Source organism: Netta rufina (genome assembly GCF_964035555.1).
Source record: "Netta rufina genome assembly, chromosome: 5".
In the NCBI taxonomy this organism is placed as follows: domain Eukaryota; kingdom Metazoa; phylum Chordata; class Aves; order Anseriformes; family Anatidae; genus Netta; species Netta rufina.
In genome coordinates this window covers 12,168,017-12,187,085 of record NC_140128.1, presented here as the reverse complement: position 1 = coordinate 12,187,085, position 19,069 = coordinate 12,168,017, and the positions used below count along the sequence as shown (strand labels likewise).

General features: G+C 42.9%; 2 protein-coding genes across 15 annotated transcripts in view; both read left to right on the top strand.

The window, feature by feature from the left end:
- CELF1 (CUGBP Elav-like family member 1) overlaps positions 1 to 5,330 on the top strand; it is a 57,745-nt gene extending 52,415 nt beyond the window's left edge. For all 14 annotated transcript variants that reach the window (XM_084287670.1, XM_084287669.1, XM_084287668.1 and 11 more), the window contains one exon: positions 2,339 to 5,330. The gene's annotated coding sequence lies outside the window, so the exon portion shown is untranslated. The remainder of the gene's footprint in view (positions 1 to 2,338) is intronic.
- Positions 5,331 to 9,111: 3,781 nt separating this feature from the next.
- Positions 9,112 to 18,997, top strand: RAPSN (receptor associated protein of the synapse). The gene is made up of 8 exons (XM_084287708.1): positions 9,112 to 9,743; positions 12,228 to 12,566; positions 13,849 to 14,007; positions 14,341 to 14,439; positions 14,537 to 14,659; positions 17,341 to 17,394; positions 18,040 to 18,239; positions 18,856 to 18,997. Exons 1-8 carry the CDS (start codon positions 9,528 to 9,530, stop codon positions 18,926 to 18,928), a joined length of 1,263 nt encoding a protein of 420 aa, XP_084143834.1. The 5' UTR covers positions 9,112 to 9,527; the 3' UTR covers positions 18,929 to 18,997.
- Positions 18,998 to 19,069: the final 72 nt, after the last annotated feature.

Genomic DNA, 19,069 nt, shown 5'->3' with positions numbered 1-19,069 from the left:
TATACCATAATAAGATGAAAGTATTATGAACAATTGAAATCCTAGTCTAATGTTGCTTAGTATCTATCTGGTACTATAGCAAATGAACTCATAGATTCTTCAGCCCCCTAGATAATCAACAGTCCAAAGTTAGATATTTCCCTCTAACTTTTTTCCCCTCAATTGTACAAAACTTTTATTATTAGAAAATGCCTTTGATACATAGTCATTAAATTTAAAGCCTAAGCAGAATGAGAATTAGAATTTCTCAAAAGTATGAGATGATGGTGACTATCTTCTTGTATTTTAGTGATGAAACAGTTTACTAGCTGAGGGCTCTATTTGGAAAACAGATGCCTCAAAAATTCCTAGCAACACAGAACTCTGTAAGGAAAAAGCTTTACACCTAAATAAAATAATAAGTTAGGAGTGATAGGTTCTTCTTGCATCATACAATTAACTAAAATATTTCTTGCTAATAGTTGAGAGTTAGGGAAGGACAGCCAAGTAAAATCCATCTAGTTACAGAGCTGTTCTAGCGGTTTCATTTGGAAGCACCTAAAAGCAACCTGGATAGAGCAAATTGCAGTTGAAGGGTGCAGCTATGAACAAGTAAAGTGCTTCGAGAGCTGCTTGTTGCAAACACTTAAGGATGTTATACATCCCTGAGCATGCTTACCACAAAGTATAAAATACAGAATGCTGAGCAGTTGCATTATATTATCACAGCTGTGAGAATAAAACAAGGACAAAATTAAATAACTTTCCCTAAGTCATTCAGTTCTCATTCAGCTTCTCATGGCTCTGCTGTTGTAGGCCAGTCCTTCCTAAGGGCTTTAATGAATGGACTTTCCCCTCAAAATTGCTGACTGAAATACTTAATCTATCCAAAAAGCCTAAAGGAATGGCACACACAATTCCTGTGGTGCATGCTAGATGTCACTTGATTTCATGCCTTTTATTTGTTCTCATGCCTCAGAGTTCATGATGCATTTGCCTTTGTGGTTTAGGACTGAAACCTCACAGCTGTCTGCAAATTATCTGGAGTATTTCTAGAACTACAGAAATAACTGCAAGAGCTTCATTAAACTCCATACTAAGTCCTTTCTCTAAACTGGAAAGTACAAAGAGAAAATTTATTTTAGCATTTCTGGTAAGTTTTGCAGATTTAGTGGGTGACGTGCTACTTTTTGCTTTGGCACTAGAATGCACTGCTTTATATTTTCAATCATGCTATAAATGCTGTATAAAAGTCTCATCTTGCATTCGTCTGTAAGTTGTAGCTTTGAGGGGTGCTGAAAAAACAAGGCAGCGAATGAGATAAAGTGCAGTTCCAGGGAAAGGGGTGAAGAAAACCTTTTCTCTGCACTGCCTCCCACATTCTTCCCAAAATGTTTCTTCTGTTTTGCAGTTCAGAGGCTGAGGGGAAGAAACAAAGTTATATCATGTAACATAAGAATTAATGTTTTTATAAACTTTGTGAAAGCTTCAGGAAATGCATTTTTCTACTCATCAAACTGGCAACAGTGACTGTAGAGCTTCTCAGAGCCCAGAATCCCCTCCTCACAAAGTCAGGGAGCTGGAGGCTGTTTTATATAAAGGTTGGGAGAGGAAAATCCCTGTGCAGGTCTAATGATATGAAAAGTGCTCAGCTAGGACAAGTCTTAACTTGCAGTCAAGTCTTAAGGAATTCTTTTCTAATATGTAGGGTTTTTGGTTCCACTTATGTCTTGTATAATCTTTATTTTCCCCCTGTTCCAAACCACCTAACCCCAGTTTCACGGGCTCCTAGGGAATGAGAAGGGAGTGCAGCTGAAGGAAAGAGCGTGGAAACGTGGATTTCCTGGGCTACCACTGCCTAAGAACTTCCCATGTTAGGATGCTGGAAAAGTCTCAGCTGTCAAACCACCTGTAAATCCCTTGTGTCCCGTCTTGTCTCTCAATCTCTGTGGGCAAACGTGAGCCCTGGAGCCATATTTTCAGAGTCAGTCTCCTGGGGAGAGTGCTTGCTCTGTTCTTCTCTTAAACAGAGCTAAGAGAGACACGGGGCACGGGACAAGGTGAATGCATGCTAGTCAGCGTGTCACTTGGCTGTGGAGTGCTCCACGGACTGGATGTTGAGGGAAATCAAGGCCTCTGCTTCCATTTAGTTTCTGGCAGTTTGATGTTTACTTGGTGTCCTTCATGTACTTTGACTTTTACTTGTCCATCGTTGGCATGTGCTGCCCTTCCCTGTCAACTCCCTTCCCCAGGAGGTCTCATTGTACAGTGCCCATTCTTGTTCTCTCTCTCCTCGTTTGGATGTACTGCTCTGTGTAACTCAGTGGGTCTCCCTCTTTCTGGTTTGTTTTTTTTCTAGATTCCTGCCGTTTGTTCATCGTTGTGCCTAAAGCATGTCGATGTGGCGTTCAAGTACATCGTCCAAATCCTTGTCTCTTCAGCTTCTCTGATGCTTGAACTCTCACCTTTGACCTTGTGTTGACTTTTGATGCTGATGTGTATTTTTATTATGTTTGTTTCTTTCTTTGTTTTGTTTTTTTTTTTTTTTTGTGCTGCCAAATTGGTTTTGCTAGAAAGACTGCTGAAGGGGGAATATTTAAACTTGCATTTGAATATAAAAGAATTTCTATTTTTCTAGACCTTCGTAAGATAACCACTTGATTTTGTGAATCTGATTCTTTGTAATTGTCTTCAGAGCAGCCTTGCTAGCATACCTTGTGGAGTATTTGTATTTCTGTGAACATACAGCCAATCACTTTCTAGGCTTAGTTTTTTTCTGTGTGCTTAGTTTTAAAAACACAGTTTTGAAGAAAAAGTCAATTATGTGGTGTGACTCAATCTTTCAGGAGATTTCCTAGTCACATTTTGCTGATCTGGTTTCTGTGCTTGAGGAGACAGCATGTGTTTTTATGAGTTCAAACTTGTGACTTGAGTGGCATCAGCAGAAAACACTTGAACTACATTTTCTTCTGATTGTAGCTACATTTTTGCCCTGGCATTTACTGATATTTTTTTTTTTAGTTTTATTTTTCCCCCGCTTCCCTGTGTGATTATCAGTCTGCAGTGAAAATTTGATCAAAGTATCAAAGTTGATGTTGTATTTTGTTAAGCCCAGCATGCTTGTTTTTTTTCGTAACTACAATCTCCTCAGCAAAATGTGATGTTTTCGTTTTATTCTTTCAAACTGAGATAGTGCCCAGAAATGTTTTGCATGTTTCCTGCTGTTTTCTTCACACCCTCGTATATATCACCTTCACCTCTCTGTTTTCTATAGTTTGTGCAAAAACTGAGCAATTTAACGGGTTTCAAAGGTATCCTTTTAAATTGGTGTTTTTGGTATGGCAAATATCTGATCAGAAGCCACCTGAGGGCATCTACCTGTGCACTTAGACTGTCTGCCTGACAGAGCACCTGGACCTCGTTTCATCTCCAGTGCTGTCACAGGCTCCTGAGGGCTTGGTTGCGTTGTTCCTGTAGTAGGAGTTTCGGTGGAAGAGGATAGCTGGGAAGCAGGAAGGTGGGGGAACTTCACAGTATTTCTGTTTCTAAAGCTCTCTGAAGCTGGGGCTCCTTTGAAACACTCTTTACTAGCATTTTGTATAAATCAGGGCACATTTTTGTGAAGTCCAGCCCCAGCTTAATACCATCAATCAGACCTTGGTGGCAGGATCCTGGAAGGATCTAGGGTAGCTCTTGAAACAAAGTGTTGGAAATCTTCTAGAGAAAGTATTTTTAAACCTGGTCATACAACTGCTGGCTCTTTTCCCAAGTGACAAGCACAATACAACAGCCTCTGAAGCTGTTACCTGAACAGGGTACCATCCCCAGCTCTCTTCTCAAGGGCCTTAGCTGGGGAATCTCTACGGAGATTTTTTAGTTTTTGTTTAGTTTTTAATTGGGTAATGAGCTAAGCAGTTTTTTCTAGCTTGCAGGATGAAAGAGAACAGGTTACTGCTTTTTGTGTGGCAGGCTTCCCCCTACCCTACATACGATCTGCACAGGTAGAAACTGGGACGTAGCTTCTAGATGAAGGCACCTGAAGAGTGTGTGCTGTGATGAAGTTTCAGTCAGAAGGCAAAGCGAGCTAGTTTAGGTATCTTAACAGTATAAAATAATGTGAAGTGAAATCCCAGGAGAAAGGGGTTTGCTGAGAAAATTGTTTGATTGTATAGAAATCTTACTTTTGTCCAGTGTTTGGGCTAATGAGGATGCAAAAGGACTTATCCTCCTACCCTACTCCTGAGTTGGCTGAGGATACAGTATATTCTCAATAGATACTGGTTAGATTTGTGTAGAAAGTCCTTAATCTGCTCGAGACAGAACATTTTTTGGATATGGTACATATACCTGGGAGTGAAGTGTGAGGCTGGGTGAGAAAAGGGTAGAGGCTTGTTTATTTTGGAGGTAGGGTTGTGGGCTGGCTGCTGTCATTCCCACAGTCTGATTGCACAGGGCTGGGTGTCACTGGGGGCACTGATACCCTGCAGTGTATTGAGCAACTGCCAATGCATTTCTGTACGTGCGCATGTGGTTCCATAAGGAACTCTGGGGAAACCTGTGGAAAAATATCTGAAGAAAACCAAAATGCCAAACGTTGGATGTTTCTTTCCTTTCTTATTTCCTTTTTCTTCCTTTGGTTGTTTTAATTGTTCTGTGGTGGTTTTAATGGATTTGAGACAGTGGAGCAGCAGCTGCCTTTCTGATTTTTGGCTGCTTTTTGTGAATAATTTAAAAAGAAAATTTACATTTTGGAGACAAACCTGTGGGCTTTTTTATTGGTACAAACATTGTATTTAACACTAGGGGTTTTGTACAGTTTTTTGCCTTTTCTACTAGAAAACAATGTAAAGTGATTCACAATGTGATGAGAAAACAAATTGCCACTATGACCAAATGTAGAGTCTGTTCTGCAGTAACGGAATTTAATCAACTCGAAGTCGTGGTTCAGTCGTAGAAATGCTTTTCTTTACCTTGTTTGAGCTGTTCCTTTTTTCTTGTTTTGATTTGCAAAACAAAATGTCTTTTTGTGTGAAATTGTGTTGTACTCTGTAGAGAATTATGGATTTTACTTTAATGGTTTCAAAAGTAGAGGAGCACATGTTGCTTTTCTGATCTGATCGCAGAGTTTGTGTAGTGGATTTAAAATGAAAAGATTTGTTACAAGTTTGGAACGAGCGAGTATGTGTTAAAGGAATTTTCTTCCTTTTGTGTGTGTGTTTTTTTTTTCTTTTTGTCCCAAAGGGCAACTTAAAGCTGTTTTAATTGCACAGACACACCGACAACAAGTCATTTTGTATATGCCAAGTGTGGTACCTTCCTTTGTTTATTTGCTATTAAACTGTTTGAGAAGAGTCCTTGTGTGTTGTGTTTGTGTCTTGAACTTGAGGTTCTTTTGGGGTACAGGTGTGGGAAGCTGAAGAGAGACGAGAGAACTGTCTTCCAGTTTTGTAGCCGTGAGCTACAAAAATTTTCATGGTCCAATGATACCTATTCTAGATGCACAAAGTAGCCTTCCGTGTAGATCAGCTACCTTGAGTATAAATGAAAAAGGTTTTGTTTCTGTAGCCTCAATTTGTATCATTTTCTAGTCAAATCCTAAAAATCATGGATAACGCAAACGTGATACACTGGGGAGTGGGTTGTAGATATATCTGCAGCCTCACAGAAGTGCTGGGTAGCCATTTGCCTGTGCATGCAGTGTGCTGTGTGGTGTTTCAAGGGCGGATGAACTTCAGCATAACACCAAACTTGAGCTATATAACAACAGCATGGATGCGTGGTGGTGTGTGGGATTAGATAAGCACTCTTGGAGAAATCAACTCATACCTCTCCTACAATCAACTCATACCTTCCACTCCCACTGCCTCCTTACTCCAAAAAAGACCCAGCTTGCTGAGCTTATCTTGGTGTCTGCAGTCCCCAGTGCTCCTGGTCCTGAAAATACCACACAGGGAAATCCAAAGTGATTGGAATTTTCATAAAACCTGTTGGGGTTTTATAACACTTCAGGACTAATTAGCTCAGGTTTTGTGATAAGCTAAAGTTAACCTGCTTTGCTCTTAGAACTAAGATACATTAATTGTTTGACTTGTCTAAAGATAAATATTTGCTGTAGTCAGAGTATAATTCACTTTATAAATTTGACCGAGTTTGATGTTAATGTTGCCCCTCTGAGGGGGAAAGTACCACATCGGCTATGACTCTGCCCCATTTGTGAAAAATCCTACAATTCAATAATGCTTTTCCTTCTGACTTCCATCTCAGGCTGCAAGCACTTTCAGGGCAGCTATGTTCCTCCTCCGTGTCCTTTTTCTCTGTTATCTGGCATGCTCTGTTTCACCCCATTACTTCCTACATGATAATAAATCTGAGAGCACTTGCAAGCATCAGGATTCAGTGCTGCATTCCGTTCTCCACAGCGCACCAATTGCGAAGCAAGGCGCTGAGCCACCTGTTGCATAGTGTGCTGGGATCACTCATTTTAATTTGCAGCTGTTGAGAAGGGGGGCTGGAGAGATTTCAGTTCAGATATGTCCGAGGTGAAAGATGGAGAGAAACAATTGAATTGGAGAAGTGGTTTGCTTAGCTGGGATGGAAGATTCCTTCTTGTGCAACAAAGTTGGCTAGCGTCATCTCACACAATCAGTTAGCAACTTTGTCCATTATATCTTATGAAACTGAGACTAGAACTATCAATACTTAAATGTATTAAACTACAAATAAGAGCCAGTGTATTAATTTCTGAAAATCGCTGGCATTTCACATGGGTTCTTAAGTTCATCAACATGAAAACACACAAATCTGTAGATAAGTCCTGATGTTGAATGTTTAGGCAAAATTGTTTTCCTCTCACATCCTCCTCCAGCTTTCACTACTTGTTTTAACTCCAGGCTTCAATCTTCCTGACTTTACCAGCCATGTTCTGCTGTCTTCATATGGCCAGGAGCCACAGGGGATACATTATGAAGAGCAGTGGGGAAGGAGACGAGCAGCTCAGTGTGGTCACTCTGAGGAAGTGACCGTGTGTATGACTATAGCTCCACAGCGTGACAGGTGAGATTCCCCGATTTAGTGTTTCCATGCACCTCACAGGCTTACCTATTTGCAGTTCCTGAGGAAAATTGTTGATCATTTAATGTAGAAGCTGTACTTTTATAATTTATAAACTAGACCAATCTTGAGCCACAGACTGACTGCTGCTGTTAATTTCTCAGACAGTCAGTGTCTTGACGATGCCACCCATTTACCCTTCCATACTTAGGCAGCCTCATTTGACTCAAAGTGGTATGTTACATATCAGAGTATGTTTCTGTTTTTTGAAAGTGACCAGTTTGAGCTTGACAGATCTAGCCCTTATTTTACTAGGTTAAATTTTCATCTTGGCAGACTAGTTGTGAGTGGATTCTTAAGAAACTAAGCAGCATTTCAGAGGAGAATAGCATGCAACTCAAAAGCAAGGAAGTACAGTGCAATCAAGAAAATGCAGGACAGATCATCTACCTGCTAGAATGGCTTTGGCAGACTGCAAGGCATCTCCTTTCCACTTTGACCTTTCCTCATCAGATATAAGAGCAGCGTTACGGATGAAGAGTTCCAAAAGCATCAGGATGAGTTAAGGTACAGACAGGCTACTTGTGGAAGGTAATTTTACAAAATGGTCTGCTCCAGCAAATAATCGTGACTTCTTTTATTTCCCTCTTCTTGAGTCCTGCCTGGCTTCATTCTTTCATGCTGTCAGCTGCAATGTCTCCCATCTCTGTCCCTCTTAACTTCAGTTTCTCCAAGTTCCAAAAACGGATGGCCTCACCATTACCACCACTTTCCATGGGGATCAACCTTCTGTATCATGTGTCCATCCTGCCACTCACCGTTATGTGCCCATCACCAGATGGGCATATAAAAATCACTGCTGGAAAGAGGGTTTTTTATATTCTAAATCAGACTTCTAATGAAGTCCTAAAGTATAGGGTAAATAGATATTCTAACAGTGCTGCTGAAGTGATCTTGGCGCATGAGCCAGTTCTGTGTCAGCTTTACTTTCCTGCAGTCTTCTATAGGTTTTTCCATAGTTTCTACTTATAGAGTGTGAGAGCATGCAGTCTATTCTGAAGCTTCACCAAGCACATCACATCCCTGAAAAACAATGCAAAATTAAGTAATGTGAATATCAAAAGCTCCCAGAAGAGAATGAGACATGCCTGCTTCAGCATGTGGGTCTGCTGTTAAAACTTTGAATTGCTATTTCTTCTATTTGGCCTGTAAAAGGATCCCAAACAGGTGTCAGCAACTTCTGTATCTGAAAAATGTTAAACTCCTCTGATGCATCTCCCTACACCCCAGGTATCTCTTCTTCTGAAGGACAGAGTAAATCTATACATAACAAAGACTAAGCCCTTTAAAATTGCACCAGATCGATAGGGGTATGAAACTTGATTCCTAGAGTAACCAGTCTAACTTTACTCTTTCAAAGATGCGTAGGCGAGTTAAAAGCTACCTTGTAATTGGGCTGACAGTCTTCTTATGTGCTTGCATCTTTCTTATGCAGAAATGTATTGCTTTCAGTTGTTATTATCATAACTTCTTGTCATTAAAGATCAGAAAGTTCTGGAAGCAGAACTTCAACAGTGCCTTTGACAACTTCTACTGAAAACTTCTGGAGGACTTACAGGTATCTGATGGCAGTGAGTAACAGTCACGAACAAAGTTTTTCAGTGTGGTTAGCTTCTTGCTCTCCTAGAGAGGTTAACAAGTCAGTGGCACATTTGCAGCACATCAGTGGCAGAGATCCTGACCGTTGGCCACAAAAACTGTCCCCATTCTCAGCTTAGGTCTTAAGAGAAAGGCAGATTTTTTTAGCCTGGCATGTTGCTGCAAGCATAATGTATATGCTGAAATATCTAAAATCATACTCTACTTCTTCAGACACGTATTGTTCCTAAAGCTACATTCGTAGATGAGGCTGCTACCTCCTAGGCTAGCCCGCCCCCCCAGTGCTTGCAAAAGAGGATGGCAAGGGAGAAAGGCAAGAGAACTGAGACATCCCTGTGACTTCAGCTGATTGTCTCTCCCTGGGGTATTTATAAGCCGCATACTGGCGGGCTGGGGTGGGCAGTTGGCTCACCCTGACCTTGGGAGCTGGGAAGCCTGACTAGCATTCCTGGGAGCCATGTGAGCAGGACTGGCAGGCGCAGCTGCAGCCAATGGGGGGGCCCAGCAGTGACTGCTCAGATTGAGTTTCACTCCCATCGCTTGAGATTATTCTCTTTCTCTCCCTGTTGTGTTTTTCCTCTTTGTTTATGGGATTGGACAGCCGAATGCATTGACGGAGTCTTAACAAGCCAGACGTTTGCCTAATGGATTTGGGATTCTGCCTTCAGTGCTGATCAACCACTTCTTGCTATTGCTTACCATAGCTCCAGCCCCCTTACACGGCTGGGCTTTTATGGCTCAAACCTTTCTGAGCACACAACCCGCCCTCCTGTATTAGGGCATTTTATGTTGTGTTCTCTCTCAGGTACTTCCTTTTTGCTCTTCTTAGAGGTTAGTATATGAGGCTTTTTAATGCATGGGAGATGGGTCAGGACCAGACAAAGCAACAGATAGAAAAAGGACTCCATCTGTACCAGTCTAATCAGACCGAAAAGGCGCTGCAAGTCTGGATGAGGGTTTTGGAGAAGTCTGCGGATCCTGCTGGCAGGTTTCGGGTTTTGGGTTGCCTCATCACTGCTCATGCAGAGATGGGCAGATACAAAGATATGCTGAAGGTAAGGCAAACTGGAGATGAATGCATGCCATTGTGTTGCATCCACTATGGAGAGTGGCTGGAGATCAGAATGTAAAATCAGGGCTTTTGTTGTGCATGCAGTCAGATGTACCAGCTACTGGGTGCATATTGTGGGCTGCCTCATTCACTGTGTTGACCAATAGCTCCAGCCCACAAGGTACACAGAGTACTGCTTTCATTGGGTCTGGTCCCTCAGGATTCTCAGGTTAATGAGGTTCTACAGATAATCGTGGGGACCTTGATTTATTCATCACATACAGGCACACTGTATGATCAGGCTTCACAAAAAGGCATGAAAACATGGCCTTTATTTTTTTTACTGTAAAAACTGTTTATAGCACATGTGTCAGAATTAAAAGAGATCTCCAAATAGAATCTATAGAATAAGTGTCAGTCTTGAGAAGAGGTGTCTGTTATCTTATTCAGCCGTTGTTTGATATCTGACACAGATCTTACACTTTTTTATTGTAACTGTTTGCATGGGGACTGATTAAGAGGGGAATGGAGATGCTTTTTTTGGTGGGGGATGAAGGGTGATGAGAGATGTTCCAAGAGGGGTCTGACAGGTTGAGGTCAGAGGTGTTCCCTATTGTCAGGATAGCATTGAAGAAAGAAGGACATAGGGCTTGATGAAAGGTTGGCAAAAAGAAGCTGAGGCTTCACTAAAGATCATGAAGATAAAGCTTCTGAATAACTGGACAAAAGGAAGCTGACAAGTGGGATCTGAGAAGTCACAGGATCCACATATAGTAGCAGGCAGTGTTTGGGAGAGTGACTCAGGAATCTAAAGACAAGAGGATGTTGTAACAGTCTTAAGAAACTATCCCAGCCTGAAATAAGGTCTTGCTAAAGGGCTTTGATATTCTTGTCCTGATGTTTTTGGCTTCCTCTTAAGAGACTAATCATTCAATATTTAGCATAAAAAGTGAAGAAGGTGCTCACATCTCATTGAAAAGTGTTTGGTAGCTCTGTTTAGAAGGTGGGGCAGGGGGAATCCTCTTGCTAGTAAACCTGTGCACATATCAAAGCCTTACCTACAAAGCAGATGCTTAGCGTGAAGAAGAAAGAGGGGTATTAATACACTTGGAAAACATTTGAAGAAAAAAAAAAGAAATTCTGAGAAGCCGTGTGGGATTAAGTGGTGGCAGAAACAACAGACTGATTAGAGAAGAGAGAATCGAAAAGGTAAGATGTGGCTACCTGAAGAAAATACTGAAGGCTTCACAGAAGCAAGAAACAGGCAAATGAATGGGCCCATGACACTCAAGCTGTAACTTCTTGCCTGAGAAGAGAACAGAAAACAGGATCAGAGTAGGTGAATTCTAGTTCTTCCCAGTGTTAGGAAAGAAAATGGCTTCAGTCAAACTAAGATTTTACACTGCAAATGATCAAAGATAGAGGATGGAGAACTTTAGCAATAAATCATGGGGAGAGGAAATAACAGGAACAAAAGGGGGTCTGTGAATTAAACACGTGAAATTAACTGGGATTTAAGAAGAGTTATGATGCTCAATCTCTTGGAGAGAGAAATTACTTCACACCAAGGAACGAGGCTGTGACTATCAGGAAGTAATGAAGAAGTGATACAAAGGTAAGGGAATCCAGGAAAGCATAAGGTAGTGCACATTGCTGGATACACACAGCAGCCTTCCTAAAGCGCTAAGGAGGGGGGTGAACATACATACCCAAGCATAAACAGCTTGATTGTTTTTTATTTTGTGGAATATGTAATATATTCTAGTGGCTTAAATTATCAACTGTTGCCAGTGTGCAAAAGTGAAGCAATTGGTGCCTTTGGGAGTTACCTCTAAATCTAACTGCTAATCTCTAATGCAAACACATGGAGAAAATTGCTAAATATTTACCTTTGCTACAGGCATTAATTCCAGCCAGCAGTGTGCTTGGTTCATCACAAAACATACAAGAGAGTCCCTGCTCAGGAGAGCTTGTGGTCTAAAAGAAAAAGACTTCGAATCATTTGTGAGAACTGTATGCAATGAATCCTGAGGGTTATAGAACAAAAATGATTAATACGACTCAACTGTAATTTGACTGTATAAAACTGATGAATGAAGAAGCTTGCTTAGTTTCTTTGAGTACTTTAATAGCTTAAGCATTCCAGAGAAAGCAGAATAAATTAAACCAAAAGAAAGAAAAATGAGCTGCATTGTCAGATGTTTTCTGCCTTACCTGCTTCTCTTCAGGGCCATTTAACGTTTTTTTCCACTTATTGCCATTCCAGTTCATCTTGTCCGAGGGGCAGTGTGGAGAGAGGTTTCTTCAGACAGCTCCCATGCCTTGTAAACCTCTGGATAACTGCTCAATTTATACAGTGCTGCTAAGCCCATGCTGTGCTGCTCAGAGATGAGCCACTTCTCCAGTGCAGGATGCTACTGTGTGGGTCTTTGAGCTGTATTTATTTAAATTATATGCCTTTTATAAACACTGACTTTTCTACTTGAAGTTTGCAGTGGTACAGATTGACACAGCACGGGAGCTGGAAGACCCAGATTACCTTACAGAGGGCTACCTAAACCTGGCTCGCAGCAATGAGAAACTCTGTGAATTCCAGAAAACGATATCTTACTGTAAGACATGCTTGAACATGCAGGGTACCACTGTGAGCCTGCAGCTGAACGGCCAGGTGAGCCTCAGCATGGGCAATGCATTCCTGGGCCTCAGTGTTTTCCAGAAGGCTTTGGAGTGCTTTGAGAAAGCTTTACGCTACGCACACAACAACGATGACAAGATGCTGGAGTGTCGAGTCTGCTGCAGCCTCGGGAACTTCTATGCCCAGATAAAGGTGCAGTAACCTACGGGATGAGAGGATGGGGGGGTGGTGGACTCATTATGGAAAGAATTGGAAATTGTGTGAATTTCAGCTTAGACGTTTGCTACAGAAAGCGAAGCGCTGGGAGAGCGTTTCAAGTTAAAACCTCTACTTGGTAAAGTCATCAGTGAGTATTCCCCTTTGTAGTAAGGATGGGAGGATTAGTGGAATGCTTATACAGCACAGCAGAAGCAGCTGTGAATTGAAAAGATCAAACTTAACTTCAAAGAAGATCACATCAGAGGAGGCACTGTGCACACAGGGCTGGTAGCCAGAACTCATGGATTCTCTTTCTAGCTCTACCACTATTGCAGGCAAATAGCTATTTGTATGTACAAAACCAGGCAAGAACTGTGGGTGGGATGATTTGCTGGTTCTAACTAATATCACAAACTCAACAAATAGTTTCACAGAAGTCTTGATTTTTTGTCACTAATGGAAGACTGGCCAACTAAAGTGTTGAAAACTCCTTAAACTTCCCTCATAGTACCAAAAATAAAGAGGCAAATATTATACTGTATACTTTTGAGGTATGAAATAAGAAGAGAGAACAGAAACTAAAATGTTGAGGTTGCCTTTGTGCATCTTGGAGAATAAAAAAAAAAAAACTTATCATTTTTGCAGCTTCATATATCTCATTTGAGAATGGTTTAGATATCTTTAATAGTTTTATGTCCTTATTGTAAAATAAGATTTCTTTCTAAAAAGTTTTTAATTCAAAAAGATGCTTAAAGTATTTTTATTAGTTATTGCCAATTTGGTAGGGCTGTGATTTTTTTGTTCCTGTTTCCTGCAATGCTGAATAACCAACCTCTCAGAGATCTTCACTCGCCATATGGAGAACATGAGGGCTCCACGTAGATGCTGAAAGTGGAGCTGATGCACGAGCAGAGAGTTTTCAGCCTTTAGTTATAGAAGATGGCAAATGATTCTGGCAGCGTGAGGCTGATGGTGCAATATATAAAATTCATTTGCTGTGTCGTTTCTCCAGTGTCCCGAACACATGGAGTAATAGCAGTTCAGCATATGGCAATTCCACCTTCCGCAGTTTGATATCCATGTCAATTTAGAAAACCAGGCGTGTAGAAGAGGACAGGCAGGGGAAGAAAGGCATACAAAAAAGCAGCTAGCTGTTCCAGCATTAATGAATCAAAAATGGTTGTTTTTTTTTTTCCTTATAATGGTTGCTTTTTTCTCCTTGTTTTTTTTCTTTACTTTTGCTGTACCTACTTCTGTCTGCTTGTCTGCCTTGCAGGACTACGAGAAAGCTTTGTTCTTCCCATGTAAAGCAGCAGAGCTGGTGAATGATTACGGGACAGGCTGGAGCTTGAAGTACCGTGCAATGAGCCAGTACCACATGGCAGTGGCCTATCGGAAGCTGGGGCGCTTGGCAGATGCCATGGACTGCTGTGAGGTATAGGGTGCAGGCAGATGCAGAGCATCAGAGGTCTCAGCAAGGGTATTTTGCCTACAGGACAAGACTGAGAGGAAGAAATGCGATGGCATTCACACCTGACTAGATACAGATGTTGCCTCCATGTCTTAGAGTTGTGGTCTCAGTAGCCCTGGGTGCCTCCAAGTTTGGGCCTATGAATGTCCCCTAGTTGGGAGTGTGAATGCAATTGTAGTTTCTTTAAAAACGTTGTGCCATTTCTCTGGAGCTGACCCTTCAGTGGCTGGAGCCCAGCCCAGCCCTGTTCTGAACCAGAAGCAAGCTCTCTTGCTGACTAAAGACTATTTCTTTCAGGAGTCCATGAAGATTGCCCTTCAGCATGGTGACCGGCCTCTGCAAGCGCTGTGTCTGCTGTGCTTTGCTGATATCCATCTCAGTCGCAAAGATGTGCAGGTACAGCTCTTTCCTGCCAGGAAGGACATAGGGGATGGCAAAAGGGTGTAAAAAGCAGGCCAAAGCACAACATGCATTTTCCTCCCTGCTTCTGCAGACGGCCTTTCCTCGGTATGATTCTGCCATGAGCATCATGACAGAGATTGGAAACCGCCTGGGACAGATCCAGGTGCTGCTAGGAGTGGCTAAGTGCTGGATGATCCAGAAGGAGCTGGACAAGGTCAGTTATAAACTTGTTTCTACACAAGTTTTTTAGATGAGATAAGAGCAGTCATTTTCCGAGCTGAATGCCCATCAACGTGCAGTAGAGCTGTTGCTCGTACAGCTGCATTTCTCCGAATGGTCCCTCTCAGTCAGGAATTTGTTGCTAACAGTATGAACATCCATTCTGAGTCAGCCTGGTGTCTTACAGAACTGTCTCATTAGTCAGTCCTGATGACTTTAAACACTACTCTGAGAAACTGTTACTGGGGAAAGGAAGTCTGCTCCTGCCGTTGTAGGCAATCAGCTTATCCTTTTGCTCTGAAATAGATTCCACTGCCTACTTTTTAGCAATATGACTAAGCTCCTTATTGTTAGTGACGATGTTTAGACAGCTCTACAGCTCCACCATGTGCTCTGCAGATAAATGTGTCATCAAATTCCTGGAGGAAATTTGAAGGTATATAAACCATGATGTGAAACAGAAATGAGAGCAGAAAATGAGTTGGGAATAGACAACAGGTCAACACAGTACAAGGAGGTGAAGTTACTTATTTTGAAAATACTTAGGCAGTGTATGTGTCTGAAATACCTGACTGTATTAAATGCTGCAGATTGCACTGCAGGAATGTTAGTGGGCTGCAGAGGGAGATGCTCAAAAGTTGGTCTTGAACGAGTGCTGAACAACCTGCAGAGCCTCTACAGTGACGCATCAAGATGCTGTTTTGGATGTAGATGTGCTGAAGTTACACTCTTACTAGTCATGAGAGACACAAAGTATACGAGGTAAAATGAAGCATCTCAGAAGGAAAGCAGTATGTGCCTGTCAGAAAGGCAAGTTCAGGGCGCTGTCAGCATCCAAGTTCCCCATGGTAGGAAGTCAGCTGGGTGAGATACACCTTGCAACGTTAGTAACTAAATGCTACGTTTGCATTGGAAGAAGAAACCTGTGGACATAAAAACTGCCTAGTGTAATCCCTTCCAAGCCTCACATCTCATATATGTCCTGTGGTACAGGATGCAGCAAGTAGGCCTGTAAACAAGTTGAATATTCAGCACTCATCTAACCCCTACATCCCCTGGTCTCACCTTTAGCCATTGCCACCCTCTGCTGTCACAAACGGTTCTCACCTGTGAACCCCATGATGAGGGCTTTGCAGACAGTTCTCACCTGTGAGCCCCTGATGAGGGCTTTGCAGAGCCCTGATCTCACCAAACCCATAAAAGAATTGAATGAAGCTTGGATTCTGCTCCAGGTGTTAGAGGCAAGTCTACCCTGGTGGTCAGGAACTTTATGCCCATTTGCCCCAAAGGTGACCTCCTCAAATGTTACAGTGGTGAATATTCCCCCCATAAAGCCTGTTCCTCAGTTTTACCAGTCGCAGTTTCCATTTTTCATGCTGCTCATCCCAATATGAGAATTAAGTATGGCAATACTTAACTGTTTCCACTTTCAGATTCCCTGCTCTTGTCCCAGTCTTCTTTGGCCTCCCAATCTCCTCACTTAGTCCCAGTCTACTGTGAGTGCATGTAATCAATACTATGCCAATTCCTCCCTTGCCATTGGCACAGCCTGCTTGCCCAAACTCTTGTGCAGTCTTCATTTTCCTGTCTCAGACAAACAGTCCCCTGCACTTCTCAGCACCTCTTCCTCCGCCTCATGTGCTTCACTTTATTTCTTAGTCCCGGTCATTAATTCCAGGTTTTCCATTACACAGTCACTCTGTCTGGGCACAGCTCTCAGTTATGTTCTTGCTGCTGCTCTTCAGTTCCTGCCTCCCTGCTTTGTGAGTTCCTTACCCTCAGCTGTTGCTGCTACCACAGGTCTAATGCCATCTCCGCTGCATTCTAGGTGTGTTCTTTCATCTCAGCTGGTCCTCATCCCATAGAATAGCGGTGATGCTAAATTATAGGGTGAAAATTTAATAATGTTCCTCATTACCAATATTGTGTCTCAGGGAAGGTCTCTTCTTCCTCTTGGACCTAAAGCAGGTCTTGATAGTTCTAGGAAACAGCGACTGATTATCAGAACAGTGGGGATCACTGTGGCATCTAAGGGAAAGTAGGGACTCAGCTGGTATAACATAACAGCTGCTATGCTAAACGTTTTGCTTCAGACTGAAAAAGAGTGCTAGCAGTACACTCCTACACTGCACCATGTGTAAGTAGGACAAAGCAGATATATGAAGAGCAGGAAAAAAATGGAGGAGCGTGGTATATTGATAGTGCTGATCCCTTCTCCTCCCTAAGGTACAGATGAAATTGGAGTTCCCTAAAGATTATTGAGCATTAGGGCAGGATGGGGAAAAGGCTTGCTTTGCTTGTGCTTCATCCCAATCCTGAAGAGAGTGTGATTCAGCTTAAATAAGTCTATGTTCTCTCTGCTTATAAACACCAGCCTCTGCCAACGCCATACCCCTTCTTTGTGTGGTTTATGGCTGGAACGGAAATGTAGCTCTTCGATTATTTGTGGTCTTTCAGGGAATCATAAAAGTTTCTTATGGATAAACTTTTTTTTGGGGGGGTATATCTGTCAGGCAGCCATCTTATGTCTCCTGAGTTGCGGGAATGCTTGTTTATCCAAATTCTACTCTGTACCTCTTTACCTCTTTCTTTTATTAACTCCCAGCAGGGTATTTATAGAAGTCTGTTTCTGTTATATCGGACTGAGAACTGATGATGTGTGCTCTCTGTTCACAGGCTCTGGAAAGCATTGAAAAGGGGCAGGAGCTGGCAGAGGGACTAGGGAACAAGGTAGGATACTGCAGCTTCTCTTCAGCACTATCTGTAGTCTTCTGTCAAGCAATTTAAGAAGCCTAGAGTTCATGTATCCACACTTGTTATTGCTTATTAAGGTCTCCATATTAATGATTAAGCGTCATTAATTCATGATTAAGCATCATTAATTGATGCTTGACTTGTTTTGTTAAGTGATTAGTTGTGGGCATTAGCACAGATGATCATCAATGTGCAAGTCTGTAAAGCGAGGGAGGAATCACAGTGGGAAGCAGTAAAAATGCAGTGTGAAACAACCATAGAGCTGGAGGATTAGAGTTCACTTCTTGGAAAATATTGTTGGCTGAGCAAGAGCTGAACAGCATGCTGGTTGGAGGCAGAGGAAAATGAAATGCAGCATATGTCATGCATAGTTTAGGAACACCATCTTGAAAAAGCTGCAGAGTGCCTCAAACCTGCTCTCCCCTTTTGTGATGCAAGGCTACGGTTAATATTAGGAAGTGCTGAGAGACCAAATGTCCTTCTGACTGACCCTGTCCCTTGGACAACCTGCTGTGCTGTTTTTTTCTAGCTGGACAATGGGGCTGGAGTAGTCTCCTGTCCCTCTGCTACTGCTCTGTCTTCGTCTTGGTCACTTTTCTTGTTTCTGCCCTTCATGCGCAGCTTGGCCTGCTGAAGCTCCACTGCCTGTGTGAAAGGATCTATCGCACAAAGGGGCAGCAGCGAGAATTGCGTGACCATGTAGTGAAGTTCCATGAATGCGTGGAGGAGATGGAGCTGTACTGCGGCATGTGTGGAGAGTCGATTGGGGAGAAGAACAACCAGCTCCAGGCCCTGCCGTGCTCCCACTTCTTCCACTTGAAGTAATGAGCTGGAAGTACTACACATCCCTGCCATGACAGTAGTCAGGGGCTGTTTGTGCCCAGAGTAGGACACTTCTATCTATGTTATTCCTCAGGCTTTGTCATGCGTAACCGTGTCCCACAGCATCCCATTGAGTATCAGGGCCTTAAAGGATGAGATTTAGCCCTAATGTCCATCCCACTTCCATCCTCTAAATGATTGTTCATGCACATCCTTGCCTTGTAGGCAATTTCCAGATTATTCCACTTAATTCCTCCCGGGCAATTCACTTTGGGGCAGTTTGGCTTTTTGCCCTAGGTAGATAAAACCTACCTTTTAGCTAGATTTTGTATGGAGCTGTATAAGGCATTCAGCCTGTTCCTGTGCCGGTGCCACCCAAGGACCATTAGCTGTGCATACTTTTATTTTTAGACCTATAAGATGTGACAGAAAGTTGGTTCTTAACATCACCTATTTAAGAATACACCAAGGATCACCCCAGAGGCTTGGCAGCGGGCTCTGCCGTCCCCAGCAGCCCAGGAAAGCAGAGTTGCCCCCCGGGGCGGGGTGGGGAAGGGGTCGGGGCTCTGCCCTGTCCCCTCACCCGCCCGCTGCCAGCCGCCCCTTGCCTTGCAGGTGCCTGCAGACCAACGGGACCCGCGGCTGCCCCAACTGCCGCCGCCTCTCGGTGAAGCCGGGCTACGTCTGAGCGCCCCCGGGGTCCCCCCTCAGCCTCTCCGCGCTCTGTGTGTACCGCAATAAAGCCGCACCACCGCCAGCCGCCCGCTGCCGCCCGCGGGGGGACGGGGAAGGGACCGGGACCGGGGAGGGGACCGTGAGGGGACCGGGG